The sequence below is a fragment of the Desmodus rotundus genome, chromosome 1 (assembly GCF_022682495.2).
Source record: "Desmodus rotundus isolate HL8 chromosome 1, HLdesRot8A.1, whole genome shotgun sequence".
In the NCBI taxonomy this organism is placed as follows: domain Eukaryota; kingdom Metazoa; phylum Chordata; class Mammalia; order Chiroptera; family Phyllostomidae; genus Desmodus; species Desmodus rotundus.
Window position 1 is genome coordinate 200,434,205 of NC_071387.1, and position 19,955 is coordinate 200,454,159.

The following is a 19,955-nucleotide window of genomic DNA, read 5'->3' on the forward strand; positions in this document are numbered from 1 at the left end:
AAAGGATCACCTGGACTCTTGGCTTTAAGTGATAAAAACCAATGTGGCGAATTTGAGCAGAAAAGGAATTGATTGAAGGCTATAGAGGGTACCTATTCAGAGAGTACCTGGGGGCGGGGGTGGGGGGTGGGTCAGAGAGCCAAATGTGGTGGCCACAGAGCCACCTCTTACCTCTCTGACTGGCACCTCTGGAAACTGAGCACGGCCACCTCCACTGCCACCACCGGCCCTAGAGCAGACTCTCAGCAGCAATGGGGAGCCTCTTCTGCAATGGGGAGCCTCACAGAGTGGGGTGTTCCCCAAACAAACGAAGGAGAGTCTGCCGCTGGGTGAGATACACATGCACACACACACGGACGCCTCAGGGAGGGAGCTCCAAGGAGGGTAACGGGGAGGGAGTCACACTTAATGCGGCAGCACAGAGTCAGTAGGAGCGCCCCAGACTGAGGAGCCTGGAGTGCAAAGAGGACATTCCAAGCAGAGGGAGCAGCGTTCAAAGTCATGGAGCTGTGACAAAGTATGGGACATCCGGGGAGCTACAAATGCACTGGGCGATGTCTCCCTGTCTGTCTCAATTAGAAACAGTAGGGTGTTGGCGGTTACTCCCAAAAGTCAGACACAGGGGACTTTCAAAAAAAATAATCCGTATCTGCCTGTAACGCTTCATTTTAATTAAAAACATATGTCCGTATGCTCGGTCACCATTCAGCACTCTTTTGTCACAAGGCCAAGCAAGGCTGTTCCTTCGAGCGAGGGGTCACTGATTGTGATTTCGTGTTGTCTTTCTTAGGTAACACATGCCATATCCCATCATCTGCTCTCTCTGACTCCGCTGTCTTTAAAGTGGAAAAAATCTTTCAAAATAACTTAAGTGCAGTTGCCTAACTTTTAAAGATACCCCCACCCTATCTTTTACCATCACTTTTCCAACCCTATGCTAGCTGAATTCTTTCAACATGTTTTTATCAAGTCTTTTCAAACCATTGAAAGTAGTTCTCATAGATCAGCATCAGTCTTCCTTCACATACTCACATTTCATCAGCTTGCATAATATAATTACAATAACAGGTACAGCTGGCCTACCTGACTCTGGAACACACACAGCTGACTTGGGTGAGTTTGCGTCTCATTTGCTGGATACAGGATACACAGGGGAACAGCCATCCAGCAACCAAGTGTCAATGGGGGTGTCAATGAATGTCACTGCGAAAATGGGGAGTGCTGCGTCATTTGGCAGGAGGCTCCGTAGAAACCATCTGCAGGCATCTGCCTAGCTTAGCATTCCCAGTCCCGAGAGTCTGCCCAACGGTGGCTGAGACGACACTTGGCAGAACCGGTGGGGCCAACGGTGCAACACTCAGCAAGCCGACGAAGAAGCTTCGATTTAGTCTGAAGGGAATGGGCGTGCCTAGCAGGAGTGTGGCATAATGAATTTCCTGTATGTATCAGGGTTTGTGGAGGAATCCTAATACACGTTCTACGTACCCCTAATGTCCCCACACTGATTTGCAATTACCTAATTTGTCTGATTCCCCTCAGGGCTTTTAAGCACAGAGGACTATGACATACTGCGGCTTATGCAGTTTGCTAAACACAGCATCTAAAATCTAGAAAACATACAATCCTAAATGCGGAGCGAATGAATCCACGTGTTGGTGAATGACGTCGCATCTGTTTGTGTGCTTCCTCACGGCCATTCGGGATAGAAGAATGCCAGGGTAGGATGCTCAGACAGGCAGGTACTGCATCCCTGAGAGATTGCACATGTGCACCCATGTGGAAGGAGTCAGTTGTCCTCCCCATCCACAGTTGCCTCCCCAGCTGCACTCTTAACCACTATAACCACAGAAGTGGGGAAACGATAGGGTGGGGTGGGGTGGGGAGAGAACTTTGTCCAAAGTTTCAGCTCTCTGATGAATATCTGCCTCTCATCTTCTTTGTTCATTTATTTACTTTATTCTAGATAAACTTTACTTCTACTTCTGAATTTTAATGGCTTGTGGCCTTTGTGTGGGATTTGTGTATAGCTTGCAATGAGGCAGCTGTTCAAAGAAAATAAAGCCCAGTGGGTCCAAGGAATACACTCACACTCCTCAAGACACTGGTAAAAAACCAAAGGCAAACAGCACGCAAAGCCCCTGAGGTTTGAAAAATAATGTTCCAGTGCTGAGTTCTGCAGAAACACTTGCATTAATCTGGTGGGCCCCTCACCTGGAAATCACGAGGGCCTGTTCTTCCTCTAGTCACAGTAAATATCTCTCGTCAAGGAGAAGAACTTGTAGAGGCTGAGAAGTACTGTTTCTTTTTGCAACAAATTAGTTGCTTCAAAGTGTAAACTGTGCTACTCATTAGACAAAAATGCGAAATAACCAGGAAACATTTTAATATTAAACTAAAGAAGCTGTTATTCTCTGATAACAGTGAAGTAATAACTTGATAGCCTAAGGAATATTTTTTTAATTAGATAGAGTTTTGATAATTAGATAGAGTTTTGATAAATGCTATATCCTAAGACTGATGAATTTGCTATAAAATCCTTTTTGCATATTAATAAACTTTCAGGAATTTAAGTGGGAACTGCCAGTGTAGATTTGAGTGATGCTTAAATTTATTTCTGAACATAAAAATTTAGTAAAATAAGTATAGAACGCAAGCCAAGGTCATGCCCAGTGGTGAAATTTATTAAAAGTACTTCAGGAAATTTGGAAATAAAACAACAAAATTCCACTGTCGCCAATTTTACATTGTTCTAGCAATGCTAGGCAATGCAGTTAGACAAGAAGACTAAGTAAAAAGCATAAATATTAAACAAGAGGAAACCAATGCCTATGACTGGCAGGGGAAGCGGCTGCATAGCTGGAAAACACGGGAGGGTGGAGTGAAAAGAACACACTGTAACACGCAAAGACTTCATTAAGGACTTTGGTTATTATAATGTTTTCATATGTTGGGTTATTTCTCTAAACCTTCACTGAATCTTTATTGCTAAACTAATACTTGCTAGTTCTCAAAAATTCAAGAAACACAGCTATATATGATGGAATAAGGAAAGATCATTTCCTAATCCCACTCCTCAGAAATAATATTTAATAATTGACATGCAGCCTTCCACATTGTATGGACACATACTATTTCTTTAAATACCATGTAGAAAAATAATTCTTGAGGAACAAAAAATTTAGAAGAGACTAACTGTATGAGTGATTTTAACATTTTATTCACTTTTGAAGACAATATAATTTACTTTATTTAGAAGTGACAAAACGATCACAATTATCAGTGCAAAAAACCCACAAAATTATTTGCCTAATATTACAGATATCCCTGGCTATATTTTCTTTATTCTTTTTCTTTTTTTCACAGAGCAATCAATAAAATAGAATAGAGAAACTGTGTATTGAGATCCATGTATTTACAAAAATTTCATGTATTTCTAATAAGTGGAGAAAAGGTGAATTATTTAATAAATGAGATTAAAACAATGCACTAGACATTTGTAGATGAAAAGTATTGACTTCTTATTTCAAAATAAATCCCATACCAATAAAGATACAAATGATTTTTTAAATGAAAACAAATATGCTAGTAGACATTAGTGAATCATTTTATACTTTTTGGATGTGGAAATCATTTCTAAATAAAATATGAATATAAATAAGACATCAAACCCAGAAGCCACTGAGAAAAGACTGCTATGCTTGACTGATAAAGAAAAACTGCCTATCTTTATCAAAATTCTGAGCCATTTCATCCAAAGTTTTCAGGAAGAAGAGACCCTACAGAGGCCTCCACTTCTCCATTATTGCCTTCCCTTATCAGTCTCATAAGGAGAAAAAAAAAACCAGGTTAAGCAGTGTATCTGCTAGCTGTTGCTACATCGATGCTCAGTAACAAACCACGCTGAAACTCAGTGGTTTTAAACAAGAACCGAGGTTGCACCCCTCCTCCACCCCCTGCATTACAAATCTAAGAACAGCCTTAGGTGCGACTCCCGGGTCAGATTTAAGCTACGTTGTCTGCCAGCCAGCTTGACTGTGGGAGCAAGTGCTTCAAGCCAAAGGTCCGTTAGAGGAAATCAAGTAGTATTTATTACACATCTGACTGGTAGACTAGGATATAGAGATACATCCACACTCAACGAAAGAGGCACAGAGGGATGAAAGAGCAAATCAATCTTGCTGGGAGACTGAGGAAAGCTTTGCAAAGGCTTTAACTTTTAAATCGGGCCTTGAACTATGAATTTAGTGAATAATGACTTATCTTGTCGTTCTGTATCAGCCCCAGCTGGGTGTGCTCTGATTATTGATTATTGTCATTCATTCCAGGCCCTCACCACCCAGCATCAGGGCAGACCACACAAGTCAAGGGACACAGCCTCAACAAGGGTTCTTACTGCAGATGTCACTTCTTCCCTCGGGGGTCCCCAGGCCACTCGTCCTGTGTTAGTCAGGGCTCTCGGAAAACAGAGCCAAAAGTGTGTCAATGTGTGTGTGTGTCTGTGTGTGTTGAGAGAGAGAGATTTATGTTAAGAAATTGGCTCACGTGGAAATGAGTGCCCATGAGTCTGAAATCTTCAGGGCAAGCTCGCAGGCTGGGAATGCAGGCAGGTTTCTGCACTGAAGTGTTGAATTTACAGCCAGTTGGTTAAAAACGCAGGTCCTGTGACCTCCCCCGTTTCAGTAATTTATCACAATGACTCACAGACGGCAGCAAAGCTCTGTACTCACAATTACAGTTTTATTAGAAAGGACACAAATCAGGAGGACCCGCCAGACGAGCCACATACAGGGCGCAGTCAGAGAAGAGGTGCAGGGTGCTGTCTTCTCCCCTCCCAGAACCAGTCATGGTGCCCCCAGCGCACGGGCGTGTCCACCAACCAAGAGGCGCCCCCAAGCCTCAGCGCCCAGAGTCTGTACTGAGGTACTTCAGGTAGGTGCACTTAACTAAATCTTAACCCACACGACCGAACTCAAGCTCCAGAACCCCTCCCCCCCGTCAGAAGTCGGGCTGGCCCAAAGTTCCAGGTCTCTAAACGGTGGTGAGCCTTGCTGGTGACCAGCCCCCATCCTGAAACCATCTGGGTGCTCACCCCAAGTCCCCTCCTCCTTGTGATTTATTAAACCATGGTGACTGGTGACATTATCTTCTGATTTAATTTTTTCCTCTAACAGGAAACAAGAAAGTACCTGATTTCTGTGGTCAGTTCCCTGGAGCCACTACAGTAAGGTACACCCCAAGTGACAAGGGAATATCACAGCCCTCAAAGCAACACTAAATTACTGGGATATTTTATACAGGGTGAATGGGCAGAGGTATCCAAGCACCACCAGGCAGGCCAGGGAGGCCCGATCCCGAGGGATTGCCTGGCGAGCCTAATGAACACATCGGAACTGAAGAGTGTGTCCCTCCTGTGGGCTGTGAGTCGGCTGTAGAGACAGCTCAGAGAAGACATCTTTGTTAGTCCTCTCCAGGGCCTCGTGGGAAAAGAGTATTAGGGTCTCGTTGGCAGGATGAGTACAACAAAGTGTCAGCTTAATTTCATTAAACATTCTAATCTCCCTGCCCTTTGTTCTGATTCCAATTGCCAAATAAACTCATAACTATATTAGGTTCCTAACAAGAGATCTGACTCTGGGACAAAAATTTTCTCACTCACCAGCACAATAACTTGCTTCAGTACATGTGATAGGACATAGAAGTCCCCACAGAAAGCCCCTACAGAGGCACAGCTGGAAAATCCCTAGGCCCGTCTCACAGAGGTGGGTAAAGGATGAATTGCCTTGGGGTTGTGGCAGCACAGATTTCAAGGAGTGAAACAAAGTATGAGTCCAAATAACAGGACGTACTGATTAGAGAATTATTACTTTACGTAGTTGTACAAGTTGTTTTCTTGATTGCTAACAGGACTAGGAATGGAGAAACCTCAGTTCTACACTTCTCTAACCCAGCAAACATCTCACTCCAAACTCTTTGGCTACAAAGACCACCAAGCATACCACTTAAAAAAAAAGAAGAAGAAGAAGAAGGAGAAGGAGGAGGAGGAGGAGGAGGAGGAGGAGGAGAAAGGCATTAGGGACTGTTATTTCAGCTTTCTCTGGTTGTCCACCAAACTTTGTACTCTTCTGACATTGGATAGATTTTCACTGTCGATATACTTCCTTCCTGGAAGCACACTTCCCAGCCTGCTTTGCATTTAGATATAAACATGGGACTAGTTGTCATCAAATGGAATGCAAGCAGAAAAGTGATGGGGGTCACTTCCAGACCAAAGCTTTTCAGAAAGTTCTCAGGCTTCTCTACACCCTCCTCCCGGGCAACCACATGGTTGCCACTGGTTACAACACCCTAGAGAGCAGCAGAACCACAGAATGGAGCAATCCTGCAAACCAGAATCACTACAAGGAGGAAACCTAGTCACTGACGATAAATAGCAGATACATAATACTGTTTCATGAGTGAAGAATAAATATACTGTGGTTTTGTTCAACATCATTTCACCGTAGCATTGATGAGATGCTGTAGGAACTTAAATCTTGTTTATATAAATTAGCCTATGGTAAAACTGGTTTCATTATATGTCATTTCACTTGAAGTCCCAGAACCGAACATCAATGGGGACTTACTGCATTGTGTTTGAGCTTTTATAAATGTGAGGGTTCACTTGTTACATCAGGTGGCATTACCCTAACATATCATATTATATCCTCTTGTTCAGCTTAGCAATATCTGGGAATAAATGGCTAAAAGCCATCTGGTACTAAGAGCTACACTGTCATTCTCTCAACCTTAAACCCAAGTGAGTTCTCTGACTTGGTCTCAGCAAACATGAGCATCGCATTCTCCACGGTAGATTCATGGCTTGGCATTTCAGTTTTAGCATCCATTGTTACGAGCTTGCTCAGTGTAGGTCTCTCTAAAGTTAGGGACCTACCCTCTCAGCGGGCTGACACACAGACTTTTGAGTCCAGATGCTGCAGGACTATGAGGAATTTTCCGTTGCCACCACACACAGCCTCTTGGAAGTGCTATTACTCTCCTAAATGTACTGGGAGACACCCACATTCTCTTGGATGCTTCCTTCCTACTTTTATGACTTTAAAGACAAAGAGAGATTGGCCCAGCTCTCAAAAATCATAAATGACAATGGTCAACCAAAGATAGGCAAATGATAAGCTAGCACTGGAAATGTTCAAGCTGATATCTCTCTACCCCTTGCTGCTCAGTGTTATTGGAAGACCAGAGGCGTGAACATATAGGGGAGCTTGTTGGAAAGGCTGAAGTTCTAACCCCTCCCCGGACTTCTGAATCAGAATTAGCATTTTACCATCCCCACAAGATTTGTGCTCTCATTCACATTTGAGAAGCACAGTTATTTCCTTCCATCTCCTCTCTCACCCTCCCCTCCACCCCTTTTCCAAGACAAAGGGCATGTGGGTATGTATATAATCAACTTACAGACATTTTTGCTTCCTGAGGAGCAGTTAATTAGAGGAAGAAGAATGGGTCAGAAAACCTGGCATCACCTGCTTTGTATAGGAACCTGGAAGTGGGTCAAAAGATGAATTCCCAAAAATAGCTTCAAAGTGCTCCTCCCTGGTTTACCTAAAGCTCCAGAAAGCCTTCAAGGGTCCCAGTAGGCCCTTCCTTTCCCCTGTGCATTCTCCTCCATCCCCCAGGCTGATCCAGGGAGTGAGACCCTCCACGACAGCACAGCTTCAGTCCAGCGGGCCACCCGGGCTCCCTCACCCTCCTTGTCTTACCAGAAGCCCTTCTGCCCCCTCTTCATGCAAGCATGGGGATTGACTGAGTTTAAGAATCCCTGAATTATAATATAAAAATAGCCCCGAAGTCATTAAATTTTTTAATAAAATTAATTTTATTTATAAAGTATTCGCCAAGAGAAACATTAAAATAAGTAAGCTTAGGAAATTTTACAGTCAGATGTCCCTCCAATGTTTTTATTAGCACCTCCTGCTACAGGCTCCAAAGGCAGCAAGTAAAGGGAAGGTGTGGGGAAGCGGCTATGTTTACACCTGTAAGAGGAAGGCTGTAACGAGAAATCTATTATTTCACCTGAGAACTACTTCCCAGCCTCACTTCATAGTCCCCTCCCTCCCTTTCTCCTTCCCTCCCTTCCTTCCTTCTCCTTTATTTCTTTATGATTTAAAAATATATCTTCAGGCATTTAAGGAAATGAGCACATTCCCGGTAACTAAGTAAGATGATTGAAGTTCAATTGCCGTGACAATCCCAGACCTTTCAGAAACTTCAGTTTGTTCCTTATTAAAATCTATAGCCTTGGACTTCTTTCGAATTCAGCCCACTCTCCGAGGGCCCCTGATTTCCAGAAGAATTAACAGACAGAAGTCATAATCTCCAGGATTTTGTCATCATTAAAACGAAATAGGCATCCGTGTCAATAGAAGCACTAACACCAGCATAATAGTTCAAAAAGTCTTCTTTTGAAACCTGAGGGGGATACAAGGCGAGGGAAAAAGAAGGAGATGGTGTCAGAATGTGCATCATAGTAGAGCATTTTACATTCTTCCTCAAATATTTCATATGGGGTTGAGCTTGATCTGTCCCTTGCACTTAAGCTGGGTCAGAAGGGTGGGGGCCCCTGGCTTGCCTTTCCCCTCTGAGGGAGCTCTGTGAGATGGGGCATTTACAAGGGCCACCAGGGAGCTGCCTGCCTGCTGGCCAGCTACAGCTCCCCCAGAGCCATCATTTTTTTGGATTAAGACTAAAATCTCTAGAATTGTGCTATCCAAAACAATAGCCATTAGCCACATGTGGCTTCTTAAAATTTAAATTAATTAAAATTAAATAAATGAAATATTGAGTTCCTCAGTCACATTTTCAGCCACTCAGTAGCCATTAGGTGGCTAGTGGCTGACCTCGTGAAGAACAGACACACCACACCTCCGTCTTCACGAAAGTTCTGCAGGACAGCCCTGCTCCAGATCAGACTTTGTCTGCTCCTTCTCATCCTTGTTATCAGCACTGTAGGATAGAGGAGTTAATGACTAAGTGAATAGATAAAAACTCTTTAGCGGAAGGGAGTCTAGACCAAACACAAACATAGGGACAGGACCAGCGAGTGGGGCACATCCCAGAGTGCTTGGGCCCCCGGGAAGGACTACACGATGCCTGGCATTCAGCAGCCGGGTGTGGTGACTAGCCATGGGGGAGCTGCTGAAGGCCAACTCTTCCAACTGCTCGACTGGGCCAGGATATGTGTTAGTGCTTCACAGGGGGGCCCATGCTTCCTATACTGAGCAAGGAAGTTAAAAACAAAGACACAACGAGCAGGAGTCAGCCCCTGGGCTCCATCTCTCTCTCCCTCCTCTTAACCTCCCCTGTTTCCTAACACCAACCCATTGAGCAAACTATTCCCCACAGCCCCAGAAGATTACTGAGAGGCTGGGCCTTCTGGGAACCGGCCTGGCCAGCTAGCTGAGAGTCCAACCCTGCAGGGAACGGAATGTTGGCGTCAAATTTCCAAGCTCTCATTCTTGCCTGTCAAAAGAATGGTTTTGTGGGTAATTACATTTTGTTCTCTTAAGAGCACAAGAGAGTACAGCTTGAACAGACCCTTATCATTTTCAAGGAAGAACTTTTATCACCTGTTACTGAAACATCACACAAGTAACATTTTTAAGTGGTCCAATAGCACCGTCGGGGAAGTAAACTTTCAAAGAAGCATGGTATGTAACAGTGTTAGCTAATAAGAAGAAATATATTTGTTAACACTTTCATGGTGTTTAATACAAAGCTAGATGAACTTTTTTTATAACAAGTGTAGCTAATGTTTCAAGATGTAAATTGAAGAAATTCTCTTAAATCAGAACCACATTGATGGCAACGCAGAGTCTGAAAATACAAAAAAACGACATGGTTGGTATTATAAATTAAACTTTGTACCTTAAAAACTCAATTTCTAGTTCTAGAAATGATGTCCCAAAGACTGCCCTTAGTGGCAAGTTCTTGCTTTCAATGCATGCATAGCTTACCACTAGGAGTCATGTATAGCTTTATAAACAAAAATATTTTTTTAATTTATAGGACAGATGTCTTGGAAATTCTGCTTTAACCTTATTTTTGAGCATAATTTCTATTCAATTTCAATTTTGAAATATTATCAAGATTGATATATAGGAACACCTCCCTACCTAGAAAGTAGCTGGCGTTACCGTTATGCAAATAAAGCATTGTCAGCTAACAAGGGGCCTGGGACTGCTTTAAAGAGCACGTGGGAAATTTTTATGACTAGCATACTAATTACATTTATATGCAAATAAATATCTCTGTGAATCTGCGAAACACATAGGAATGTAGTTAGGCACAGCCTTTATACCCTTCTTTAAATTGCTGACTTGTTTAACAACCCCCACCCTCCTTTTTAGGATGGATAAAACAAATTTTCACTCAAACTCTATCTAAATGAGCTCATTAGTGGTAATTTACCGTATTCACTTTGAATTAGTGGTAATTTACCATATTCATTTTGCAGCTTTAAAGAAAGGTAAGTGGACATTGAATGATACTGCTAAATGAGATTTTAGGCATGACTAAGGATGAAACTTGTGGAACGGTGTTTTATTTCCCAGTTTCCTTGGAAACCAGAGGGGCGATCTGGGTTTCCTGAGGTAGTGCCTGACATTTGATAACGGCCTGCGTTTGCACAGCGCTTTATCCCATCAGTGTGGAAACACTCTGAGGCTCGCTGTAACTCTGGAAGAAGCAGCCACTCAGCCACCTGTCATTTTCTCCCAATTGCAGGTCTCTGTTCTGTTGGAAGGCTCTCTCTTGAGCACAGATTAGCATCAGTTCTGCAGGTGGCCTGAGCATTTCTAGGAAACCAGCAACTCAGACCTTTCAAGTTCAAGATCATGATGTTCCCAGAATCAACACCAGTCACTGAGGGCCACGTGTTAAGGTCAGTAAAGAAAAAGTGGCTCAAGTCCTGATTGAATGACAGGGTTACAAACTAGATTCTCAGATCTTGCTTCATTCCAGGCGCTTAAGCTCTGGGTCCCTCATAGATTTACGATGGGGCTAGACCTGAAGGAAGTGGTAGATGAATGCTGACGACACGGTCACCGTCACGTAAAGCTGGCTGTGCCCTTTCGCACATGGGAGCTGCATGCCACTGGTCCAGTGTCGGAAGCAAAAATAGCAGCTGGAAACCCATGATGCTCATAAGCTCTTTGGTGAAACAGAAATTGCTGTTAGGGTTTGTATCATACTCCAGGGAAATGATAAATAAATAATTTCCATTTATGATGAATAGGGAGAAGCATCTAGAAGAAAAGAAGTAGGCCATTATATGTTGAGATTTTCTTTCCCTGGTGCAATATACCTTTCTGGTAGTTGCAAGACCCCGTATTAAAACCTCAGCTACTGGTCGACTGCTCGTATTTTCAGTGTGTCTCACTCCTGAGGAGCACCTTCCACTCTGTTTTGCTGAGGGACAACACTGGCTTTAGCAGAGCAGGTGTGAGGATGAGACAAGAAGCCGTGCTCTTCTCAGAGAGGAAGAACTGTTTTACCACAACCCCTCACCACACCCCTGAGAGGACAGAAAGAATGGTTCTCACACAGCAATGGTCTCAGAACCCCCATCAATCATTTGTTTAGGTTTCTTTCAACAGATTATACTGGGATCTGTTTTAGAACATAATTTTAGGGGATTTACTTAGTGGGGTATCTTTTATCACAACAAAAGAACTAGCTATCTCCATCAATGTTAACCAGTTTTCATATAAGCAACTTGGAAAAGCAAAACCATGCTTAGAAACATTGGCTTTCAATAGGATCAATTACCTGCAAATAACATTATATGACAATCTATTAGATCCTTAGAACGCTGATTTTTCCTTGAATCATAAACATTTCTAAAATTTGAAATGTTGTTGCTACTTTCAACAGGGTCTTTATTTAGAAGAACCAGCCTATAATTTCCTGCAAAGCAAGTTTGTTAACTAATCTTGAAAACTGGAATTTGTGAGGTTTTTCATTCTATGCCCAAAAGAGGTAAGCATAACCCCAAAAAGGTATATTGCTCAGAAGGTGTTAGTAGAATTTCCTGGAGGAGGAGGAGAAGGCACCCACCCACCATCCAAGAATACATCAATTAATTTAACCTCTCCGCTGGATTAAATATCAGCAGAACAGATGGCATCCCTGGGTGGCCTGATGAGGCCTGCAACATTACCCACTTCTACCCTTGTGGCTCCGTGAAGTACCTGCATTGACCAAGAGAAGAGAAGGGCCAATTATCTGCCTCCAAGAACAGAGGACGACTTTCCTTGCCTTGCTCTGATAGATGGTCTCCATTCAACAAATGCATTACATAGTTCCCCAACACACTGCCTTATGGACGGCGCCCCCTGTCCTGGCTCCAGAAGCTGGCTGAGACTCAGAGAGGGGAGTTGAAGAGCCTAAGCTTTCCCGCCTCTCTGATCCCTTAACAACCACGGGCTATTAGTTTGGTTTGAAAGCCAGTGGTTTTGTTTGCATTTATTCTAGCTCATTTATTCTAGCTCTAATCTAGCTCACAGCCTAGATTAAAACGTGGCACATGGCAGCAGCTCAATGAATGCTTACTGATGGGACGCATGTTCAACCTAAAACCACGATGTGTGCAAAGTCAATCGTCAGCCTACTTGGAGGAGGCCTCCCGCCCTGCCTTCAAAGCTGCTTGCTATTAGGGTATGCAGGCTCCCCCTGCCTGCCATCCAACCACAAAGAGCCACACATCGTCCTCTGAAGTGCCATCTGGGTCTGGGAAGAATCCTCTCAAGGTTTGAATGTCTGTGGAAATCAGCCCCACAGACTGGCTGGAAGAATTCTGCCTCAGTCTACAATTCAACTCAGCAGGTCTTAGATTTCTCATCGGCGGGATGCATGGAACCCAGGCAGGGTGTGAACTGGAGGCTGAGTTGGGGTCCCCTCCATCCTCACCTGGGTTGCCCTTGGGGGAGTTAGAACCAGGATTCAACGCTGATACTGGCTTGTTCTGACCAAACCTGGCTCTCAGAATTTGTACACACATTGTTTCTGTTTCATAAAAAGCTGTAATGGCTTCCTCTTTCCTTTGTTCTTTTGTTTGTTTGTTTGTTTGATCATTTACTTCCTATCTGGGGGCCAAGCCCAAAAGATAAGGTGTTTCAAGGGTTGCTTTGCAAACTTTTTACAGTGTTTCATCTTCTGACCCAAGTGCTTACTTTTTAAATTGCAAACGGGGTAATGTTTAAATTGTATAGGTTAAATAAACAGATCCGGAAAAGTATTAACAAATGCTCTTTAATGGCCTTTCTCTGTTCCTCCCACCAGGCCATAAGGTTGTTAGATCTCGCTTACAGAAGGCGAGAGGGCCTTGGTGGAATCATTGCTTGTGGGCCCAGACCAAATCTGCTGGCAGGGAAGTGACTGAGTGGGACCCACTACACCGTGAGGCACGGATTATCTCAAATCTGATAGCTGTGCCCTGTGCCCCAATTAGACAGGAAGCCGAGTACAACAGGGGAAGACGAAGCTGATAGCTGCAACCTAGTCCCTGTTCAGAATCACGTGCTACCTCTACGGCCTCAGTTAAGCAGAGGCGTGAGTCAGACCCAGAATCAAAGACGCCAATCTATCTAGAGCAGTGAGCTTCAAATCTACCATGTCCAGGAAACCGGGGACCTCTCTTTAGCCACAATCTGTAAGGTGCAAGCTGCAGAAAACATGGATATTTCTTCTACACATTCATAATTTCTTCTGGATTTCTCCATCACGTCTACGTATTTCCTCATATCACTTGGCATCTTTGGCCTGCCGACCTCTATAGAAGCCTAGATAATAAATCCAATGGAAAACCAGTCTTGCGTAATTAATCTCCAAAAGAGCTGGCTTCTCTGGGGAGGCCCCTATCCTCAAGAGTAAGTGCTTTTTCCAGCCTGTGACCAGGATGAAAGTTGAGCTTCTCAACAACCAACAAAGCAAAGCATCCTCCTTAATGACTGAGATAGTTCACATCTGAAAGCACCGATTTTCAGTTTTTAGATCAGTGTCTATCCTGATCTCAACTTCCAAGTCTGAGAAATAAAAAAGAAATAAGTGAATTGATATAAAACATGCAATTATGTGCAGACCCTCAATCCAGAGTCACTTAAATATGTAAGATCTTAAAGGATACCATTGTTGCAACCCATGTCCCCAAACCAGGGCATGAGTGCAGCCAGGGAGAGAGGCGCTAAGAAGGGGGACTGTCCCCGAGGAGCAAGGCAGAGTGGCCATTGCATCCAGCACCACAGCCAGAGGGCTGGCTAGTCACAGTGTGTTTCTCTCTGGCCCAGATACAGAGCACCAATGCTAACGCTGTAGTTTCAACCTCTATTTTCCAGTAGCTCAGGCTGCCTTGGCTGACAAGACTTTCCTAGGGAGATTCTCACACATTAACAACATGAACCCAAGGCTTAGAGCTGGGGGAAGAATGCTTTGAGCCATGAAGTGTCAGGACGGACAGTGCTTTGCAGTGTGCCTGAGATGCTAGTCTATGTCACACTGACCTCTTTGTGCCACTGGGAACTTCAGCACAGCGGGCTAATGGCAGGGAGAAGAGAGAGGAACATTCCTCCAGGTGTGGGCCCGGGGATGTAGTCTGCCCACTCCCAGGGCAAGACGTCCCCCATAGAGTCGGAGAGCTCAGCCCAGCCTCAGACTCCAGCCACAGAAACACTTTGAACAGTTCTGCTCTGCTGCTCAAGGAAACGGCCTTCAGTCTCACACCAGCCTTTAAAATGACCCCAAAATGTCATTTAAACCTGTTCACCAAACTGAGGCTTCCCTAAACTGTGGGCAGAGGAACTCAGGATCTAGTGATGGAAGTTGAGACCAACGCATGGTCTCCTTCTAGTGCCCAGACTGGAACTTAACATTTACAGTCATAAAGACAGATGAATTCTCCCACCTGGAAATAAACCATCTAAAAAGGAAGTGGAGAAAGCCTGCGGGTGCATGGACAGGAACTCTAATGAAAATATTCCAACTTTTATTACTGGCCGAGGAAGGCACCTCATGTGTGTTGGATGCCTGTATATCATCAGCCTGGCTCGAGGAGCTTTACTTCAACTATTTCAGCTAATTTCTATTTTAGATCTAAGGAAACAGGCTCAGAGAAGTCGAATCACGTGAACTACTTAGTGTCTTTATTTCTGCCCTAGAAAAACGCTGTCGACGTGGAAGAAATACTGGGATGCACATGAACTCAAATACGATCCTGTGTTGGGGCTGATGTTTAATCATTTGGAGCCACGTGGCTGTACCCAAGGCCTTGGTCCCCGGTTCATACGGTTAGAGCTTCCAGGCGGTCCTCATCATGACGATGAAATACACATCCGTGTCGATGGACGCGCTCACCCCCGCATAGTAGTTCATAAACTCCTCGGGGGTCACCTGCAGGGGAGAGGTTAGAAACAAACACGAAACTTTGCTTCTCACCATTTCTGTGGGGCCCACCTCCAGCACCTGTAAACAAAAGGGAGATTTCCATCAAGGGAGCTTCTTAGTGACCGTTGCTGTGAAACAGAGCTAAAGCAAGGAAAAAGTGAAGGCCAGCTTTGCGGTGGCAGTTGGCCCGGGGGAAGAGAGGAAGAAAGTCTTGAAAATTTCCAAACCGGTAACCTGAGTGGAAAGTGAGATACAGGTTCTCTCTTTCTGGAAGAGCCGAGCCCATCTGTGCAGAGAAGTGAGGCTGAAACTCAGAAAAAGAATCGAGAGTTTTTAACCGAAGTTAATACTCTCTGTTTGTGACACATCAGAAACAACATCTCATGTCCCTGGTTCAGGGTGAATAATGTTTTACCTTTCAAAAAATGGAGTTCTGTCCTGTGGGTAAAGAAACAGATTTCTAGTTGACCATGCCATGGCTTCATGCTTTTTAAAGATACAAATTACTTGTTCAAGGCTTAATATCAGTAAAAAAAAAAAAAAAAATTCCCTGTGCTTCATGTCTCCCCACTGCCCTGGGAGGTTTTCTCTCTACCCTATGCCTGTAGCTGTCCCTTTGGGATACCGACTAATGTTTTTATCTCCACTTGGACTTTACATTCTTCCCGGGTAGCAGGTGGAGGTGACGCCTGCACTCCCACCATGGTACCGGCTGACAGGATTGGCTGTTCCAGAGAAAAGAACTGTCCTCCCACTTGGTGTCCGCAACCAGTCGGTTCAGCCCAAGGCAGAGCCCTGCTTGTGCGGGAGGGCACAGACGGCGTGGCGGCTGTGTTAGAAATCTATGGCTCTCTAGTTAGCCCTCGATTTTAAGTGTCATGAGGGATTAAAAAGGTGGCAAATAGTGAAATCCATAAAAAATTCAAAACCCCTTTGTACTCCATAACAGTAGACTCTTCTCCCATTGCGTACCCACCTATCTCTTCCAAGCAGCATATGAGCTCATTGACCCACTGACCCTTTTTTCTGAAATTATAAGTAAACAGAGAAAAACGTTAGAGGATCCACAGCTCTCTCTCTGTACCCACCCCCAGCCCCAACCCCCCAAAGTAGTAAAAAGCAGTAGGAAGAAAAGCATTGGACTGAATTAATATTTAAACTGTGTTTATCTGTGGTCTGGAAGTTGAAATAAATATGTGCATGGCTTTTATTAAAATTAGAGGACCATTAATGTCCTCCTTTCTTGAATTCTTTTTTTTATTTCTGTCCTTCACTCCCCCACTTATATAGCCTTAAACCCCACCTGTAAGTCAGACTATCTAAAGCCGGAAGTCAGAGCTTATAGATTGAATCATTTCCAGAGAGGCCACTGCTTACTCTTAGAGAAGAGTCAGCTTGTTTCCTGGGACTCAACTTACACTGGGAACAGACTGAACGACAAATCCTATGATTTGCCCCGTTAGGTGGTCCTCACTGTAATCAATTACTTTTCCGTAGTAATAGCTATCATTAATTAATTATTTTGCTTGGCATTAGAAAAGATGAGAGAGTGGACACCCCTTCTTTTGGCAGGCCTCCTGACTACGCTGTGCTTACGTGACAGAGCGGATGGCACCTATCAGAGAAGGTCCCCGATGGGAACAACAGAAATACCTGGGGTACGATACGAAAGATAGTCCCCTTTTTCTCTGCTCCCGCCTGATTAGAAAAATCATAACAGAAGTTCGGGGTATCTATGTATATCCTGTAATATACTTCAGGTATTTTTAATGAGTAAAAAAATTGCTATATGAGATAGACTCATATTCCCTCAAAGGCTAATACAGTCCTAAGAGATTTTTTTAAATATTTATAATTATAGCGTACACACACGTAAACTTCAAAACCTAGACATTTAAAGAAGAAGAAGAAGAGGAAGATGAAGAAAAAGGAGGAACTGGAGAAGGAGAAGAGATCTCCCCCAACCAGGCAGCATGGTCTGCTCCACACAAGGACAAGACTCGGGAGCTCTCATCCCCTTGCCCAGTGGCGTCTGCGCACTGGCTGCCCTGAGAGCAGGGGCGGGGTATGAGTGTAGGACCTGAGACATCCGATCCCACAGCGCTGCAAACCCCAGTAACTGTGCACAAACCCCAGTAACTGTGTGCCACATGACAGCTAAGCCTAACTTATTGAAAGTTCGCAAATATGAACATCAATCTTGGCTAAGGAATATGCTAACTTTTTTGTCTTACTCTAAATTGTCTTATTGGGATAACAACTGCGTTTTACAAGCGTAAATGAGAGCACGGGCTTTAAGTGTAGCTATAACTTCACCAAAAGAAGTCTTAATACAGAAAACAACTCAATTTGAGAGATAAAGTAAGGCCTAATTATTCTCTCTAGAAAAGAATTTACACGGAGATTTTTTACATGGACAGGTCCCTGTGTGTTTAAAATATGATTCAACGCACAGAAGTTTAAGTCACACATCACTTTCCAGAAACACTTCCATGACGTCTATTCAATGAGGAATCTCTGTAAAGCCCTTAACACGATGCCAGCAGATAGTAAATGGAGCCCAGATCCGTAGCTACGCTAAATGAGGTTCATGTGTATGTTATATTTAGTAATTAAACACAGGCATTTCTGAATCTTTTAGAGGCCGAAATTCCAAGTGTGAACATGAATAAAAGTCATCTTGGGTACTTATTAAAACTGTAAATCCTTGAGCTCCCCACACCCCCAAATCAGATTCTGTGGTTTTGCCATGCAGACAGAAATTTGCGTTATTAATACCAGCCCCAAATGACGATCACGCGAAGTCCGAGTCGGGTATCGACACAGAGTGTGTGATACTCAGGTGATAGTAAGAGCTGTAAGTGCTAAAAACCCCAATGACGTTTATGAGCTGAATGTGGCATTTTAAGATAAATGTCAAAAGGACAGGGGTGGGAACTTTAAATCAGCTGAATCACAACAACCGGCTCTATTGACTTGGGTTAAAGCAAAGGGCAGCTGAGGTTTCCCCTGGCAACGGGGAGGAACCACCTGCAGAGGGGAGGCCAATGCACCCAGGGGTCCCATGCAGAGCTGGGCTAATTTGGGGAAATGGCAGTTGACTATTTTTCCACTGACATGCCACAGATCAAAGACTAGCAACACTGGAAGGTTCTGCTACTTCTGTCCCTAAGCAGTTGGCTGGTCTGTGGAGTCTAGGACCCTCCCCCCACCCACTTTTTAAAAATCTATCTCTGCTATTCCTTCAGTCTAAAGTGGCGTGTGTTTCTCTGTCCCTGGCAGGAAAATGTCAGTAGAGAGAAAAGAAAGCTCTCCTTCCTACCCCCCTCACCTCTCGTCGATAGGACTCACCTTGAAGTTTTGTGGGAAAAGTTAGGGGAAATGCCCTTCAGAAGGGGAAGGCTGCTTTCCTCCTCCTAGTACCACTGTCTCTTCCTCCCGCCCATTGTCCCACTAGCGTGCCCTGCGTGGCACAGGGTCAGGGGTAGCCTCCCCGGGCTTCTGCTGCTGCTGACTATCAAGCCAGGAGGGAGCTTCATCCCCCATCACCGTAGCCTTCAGGCACCTAAGTCCGTCTACAGCTGTGGATGAGGCGCAGGACATTTTGGTCTCAGCCTAAACGTAGTTATGGAGATTCCTAACCCCCCTGAGCTATGCATTTGTAAATTGAAGATAAAAGTTAGTGGAGAAGGGGTAGCTGCTTGTCTTTTCTTTTTTCTTTTAATTTTTATTGAATTTATTGGGACAACATTGTTTAATAAAATTATAAAGGTTTCAGTGTACTATTCTATAATACATCATCTGTATATTGTATTGTGTGTTCACCACCCAAGGTCAAGTCTCCTTCCATCACCACCTATCCCCCCTTTACCCGCTTCTCCCTCCCTCCACCCCTCGTTCCCTCTGGCAATCATCATACTGCTGTCTGTGTCTATGAAGTACTTTCTCACCCAGCCCCCCAACCCCCTCCCTTCTGACAGCTGTCAGTCTGTTCTCTATCTATGGGTCTATTTTTTCTGTTAGTTTACTTGGTTCATTAGATTCCACATAGAAGTGAAATCGATGGGCTTTGTCTTTCTCTGACTGGCTTATTTCACTCAGCTTTAAGCTTACTGTACTTTAACCTGCAAGTTGATCTCAAGCCTACTAAAGATTAAATCAGAGCAAATTCTCTTATCTGACAGTCTCTTCACTGAAAGCTTCCCTTAAATGGCATTTCCGCAGAGCGTGGCGTAAGGCCAAATGAGAATGCGTGTAAAAGGTACAGTCCTGAACGCCTTGTGAATCATGCTCCAAAAACCTGAATTATGGTCTCTTGTGAAGTTAAATATTTTCACTGTAGCCTAACTTGTGGGAAAGTGGCTAGCTGTGCATGGTAAATATGGTAACTGTGAAATGGAATGTTGACTCAAAGTACCACCTTTTCTAGGTGTGGGCATTGAGCTGTCTGGATCCCCTACTGGTACATCTGCGTGCATGACACACACACACATTTTTTACTGCTGTATTTCTCAACTCTC

General features: G+C 44.0%; 1 protein-coding gene across 7 annotated transcripts in view; it reads right to left on the bottom strand.

Moving 5' to 3' along the window:
• Positions 1-7,895: 7,895 nt before the first annotated feature.
• Positions 7,896-19,955, bottom strand: part of CAPSL (calcyphosine like) — a 29,388-nt gene continuing 17,328 nt past the window's right edge. For 2 of the 7 annotated variants that reach the window (XR_008425612.2, XR_008425614.2), the window contains exons 5-7: positions 15,487-15,513; positions 8,898-9,519; positions 8,402-8,469 (exon numbers count right to left, since the gene is read on the bottom strand). Coding sequence is in view for 4 of the 7 variants with exons in the window: in XM_045186406.2 (XP_045042341.2) it covers positions 8,368-8,469; positions 15,487-15,513 (129 nt within the window). In the remaining 3 variants the exon portion in view is untranslated. Of the gene's footprint in view, positions 8,470-8,897; positions 15,442-15,486; positions 15,514-16,411; positions 16,462-19,955 lie in introns of those variants that run through there. The other 5 variants (XR_008425613.1, XM_045186406.2, XM_045186409.3 and 2 more) reach the window with 5 other exon arrangements.